This window comes from Belonocnema kinseyi, chromosome 5 (genome assembly GCF_010883055.1).
Source record: "Belonocnema kinseyi isolate 2016_QV_RU_SX_M_011 chromosome 5, B_treatae_v1, whole genome shotgun sequence".
Lineage (NCBI taxonomy): Eukaryota > Metazoa > Arthropoda > Insecta > Hymenoptera > Cynipidae > Belonocnema > Belonocnema kinseyi.
The window spans coordinates 63,625,617-63,628,700 of NC_046661.1; the positions used below are offsets into that span (position 1 = coordinate 63,625,617).

General features: G+C 39.4%; 1 protein-coding gene across 4 annotated transcripts in view; it reads right to left on the reverse strand.

Annotated features, from left to right (window-relative positions):
- Positions 1–421: 421 nt before the first annotated feature.
- LOC117173473 (sterol regulatory element-binding protein 2) overlaps positions 422–3,084 on the reverse strand; it is a 168,757-nt gene continuing 166,094 nt past the window's right edge. For 3 of the 4 annotated variants that reach the window (XM_033362076.1, XM_033362073.1, XM_033362075.1), the window contains one exon: positions 422–1,060. In XM_033362076.1, coding sequence (XP_033217967.1) covers positions 707–1,060 — 354 coding nt within the window. In that variant the 3' untranslated portion in view covers positions 422–706. The remainder of the gene's footprint in view (positions 1,061–3,084) is intronic. The other variant, XM_033362074.1, reaches the window with a different exon arrangement.

Sequence of the window (3,084 nt, forward strand, 5' to 3'; positions counted from 1 at the left end):
ATATTATTTTTTCGCAGTAGTGTGCTTGGCATTATACGTCCACTTTTTCCTTTTCACTTCGATTTGGACTTTCGTGTGGAACACTCTTGACTAATGGTCAATTCTAATTTTAATATTTGTATTCCACTACAAAAGTTTTTTGATTCACATAATTGATCATATTACAGAATTAAGTTTTTCGTATTTTTCTGAATTTATCGCTTAGTGAATGAGTCCCTACTTGCTTGTTCTATTTTTTGTATATCAGATGTGACACGTACAAATTGACTCGAGGGTTAAAACTCGGATTATGATTAAGTTAAGTTCTAATTAAATTAAATTAAAGTAAACTAGAAGCTTGAGAGATTCAAATATGGGGTCATTTGATTTGCTAAAATTTAGCATTCTATTCATTTGCCTTTTTAAAATAACAAGACGTTACTTTCTCACTGCTCCAAACCATTTCTTTATTACTTAATTAACTGTATCCCACCGACCAAATTATGAGTCATATCGACTAATCAAATTTCAGAAATATTTAACGTTTATAAAAAAGACATTTTTTTAAATTCTCAATTTAAAATAATGTCAAAGATTGAATACTTTTACCTTTTATATGCTTTGAAAATGTAAATACGTAAATTTCATTTACAATATAATCTAAAAAAATATTAAGGATGATATAGATATTTTGAATAAGTGAATGAAAGTGTTGGAACATATTTCTTTAATGAACCGCAAGGACTGGCCGTATTTGTTGGATTAAATCATAGCAATTTCGAAGGCGGATGCGATCTCCCACTCTTTCAAACGTTTTGGCAGCTTCTATCAGCATTCCTGCACGCTCTCCGGGAGAAGCAAGTAATAATGTAGGTAAATGACGACATGCTAAACATAAAGCTGCAGCATGTTCACGTTCGCCACTAGCTTGCTCTTGTGATCTATCTTTTCCGCAAATTATGGATGTTCGCGAATATCGTTGGTGCACACTGCGATCCAGTAGATGTTGTGTCCTTACTGGTGCAGCGTCCGCCATAAGACGAGCTGTTGCTTCATACAGAACCACTTTCGAGAACAAGACCTGAAAGAAGTAAATTACTATACAAAAACTGTCTAAATTACATTCAGAACAGTATACTGAAGATTAAGTTACTAGAGCATAATAAAAGCAACAATAAAGAAGAAATAAATGGCAGTATTTAGGTTAGTCAATTCTTTTTCTGCTTTAAGGGTATTGGTTAAATCAAACTTGAATTTTTTGTACGGCACTTTCATCGTAAGCACCATTGTCAAAGCCCGCACAGCTTGTTGAATGTCAACTACGAGATCTGGTTATTAAATAACGAGACTGCTTATGAAAAAGAGTTTTATTTTCAAAATTATTCTACAATCGAATGCTCCCCTTCAATTTACTCCTATCCACTCGCCGCACACCGTTCCATTAGTTTTTTCCATCGGTTAAAGTAATGCTGGAAGTCTTCTTTTGTAAAAGCATTTAGGGTGCTAAATCCGGCGAGTACGGCGCGTGTTCGGGCATTGGGGTGCCTCTAGCCGCTGAATAAAGCTTCACAGACAGCGCGCTATGGGCAGCTACCTTGTCCTCGTGCGAGATTCATGACACGATCACGAAATAGCGAATTCTCACCATAGGCCTCCATTATCAACTTATATCACTCAGTTGAAGTTTCTTTTAATTTAATGAGAAATTTCACAGTGATCCGTTGCTCGTGTTTTTCGTCACACATTAATATCGGCATGAGAAAAAACACGTTCGTTTTTAACGTCTATAAAAAAATACTACTGCAGCGACAAAAACGTGTTTTCGTATTGGAATAGTTGACAATTCCACTTCTTCAACGCTGCATTCGTTCTCTCCCCCTGACCGGAAATCAGAAGTTTTGTGGTTCGATTCCTAATGGAGTGAAGATGGAGTAGGATCTTTTTTTCAAGAAATAATTTTAATTTTGAATTATAGAGTAATTACGCTAATGAATATTGCGTACAAAATATACGCGATGGGGTTGGCAGACAGGCTGCGCAAGGATGTTGAGGGAAAAGGAATATTGCCGGAGGCGCAGGCGGGCTTTAAGGAGGGAAGGAGTACTATAGACAATATTTACGTCTTGCTGCACGTGGTGGATATAGAACTAACCAAAAAGAGTGCCAAAGAGTAATCGTTTTTTGTAGATCTAAATGGCGCGTTACCTTCGGTAGATGGGGGGAGGCTGTGGGAGCCAATGGAAGAGAGGGGAGTGAAGAAGGGCCTGATCGAGAGGTTAAGGAAGGTATATAAGGAGACGAAAGATAGCGTGAGAGGAGGGGAGGCAATCTCTGAGGGATTCTGGACGGATAGGGGATGAGGCAAGGGTGCCCGCTTAGCCCAACGCGTTTTGCAATTTTGATCGCGGATATGGAAAGCAAGCTAGCGGCCGGAATGGTAGGAGGAGTCAGGATATGGTCACTCGCATATGCAGATGACATTGTGCTGCTAGCAAAGAGGGAAGAGGCTTTAAAGGAGATGATGAAAAGGTTAACAAGATACTTAGACAAAAAAAGGTTAGAGTTGAGTGTGGACAAGTCGCAGGTTATGATGTTCAGGAAAGGGGGCGGGAGAGATAAGAGAGGGGAGTGGAAGTGGAAGAGGAAATCAGTACAGGAGGTAAAAGAATTTGTATATATGGGCTTCCTCTTTCGAAGGAATGGGAGAGTGGATGGTCATATAATAGAGAGGATGAGAAGGGCAAATGTAGGGATGCTGCAGGCGTGGGGCTGGAGAAAAGGTTGTTCGCAGATGATTTCATAAGGAGAATGAAATTGTTTGATTCGTTAGTGATAAGTGTCTTATTTTACGGTGTGGAAGTGGAGGTGGAAGGTATGTGAGGAGGTTATATAGGATACAGGAGAGGTATGTAAAGTGGGCACTGGGGTTGGCAAGGAATATGCCGAACTATATTGTCAGGAGGGAGACAGGAAGAGCGAGTTTAGGGATTATAACAGGGAGTCGAGCGTGTACAGTCTGTCAAGTTAAAGCGTGGGTGGCTTTACTCGCAGTCGGTAAGGTGTATCGACATGATTTTGGTGTCAAAATATTAAGAAGAGCTCCCT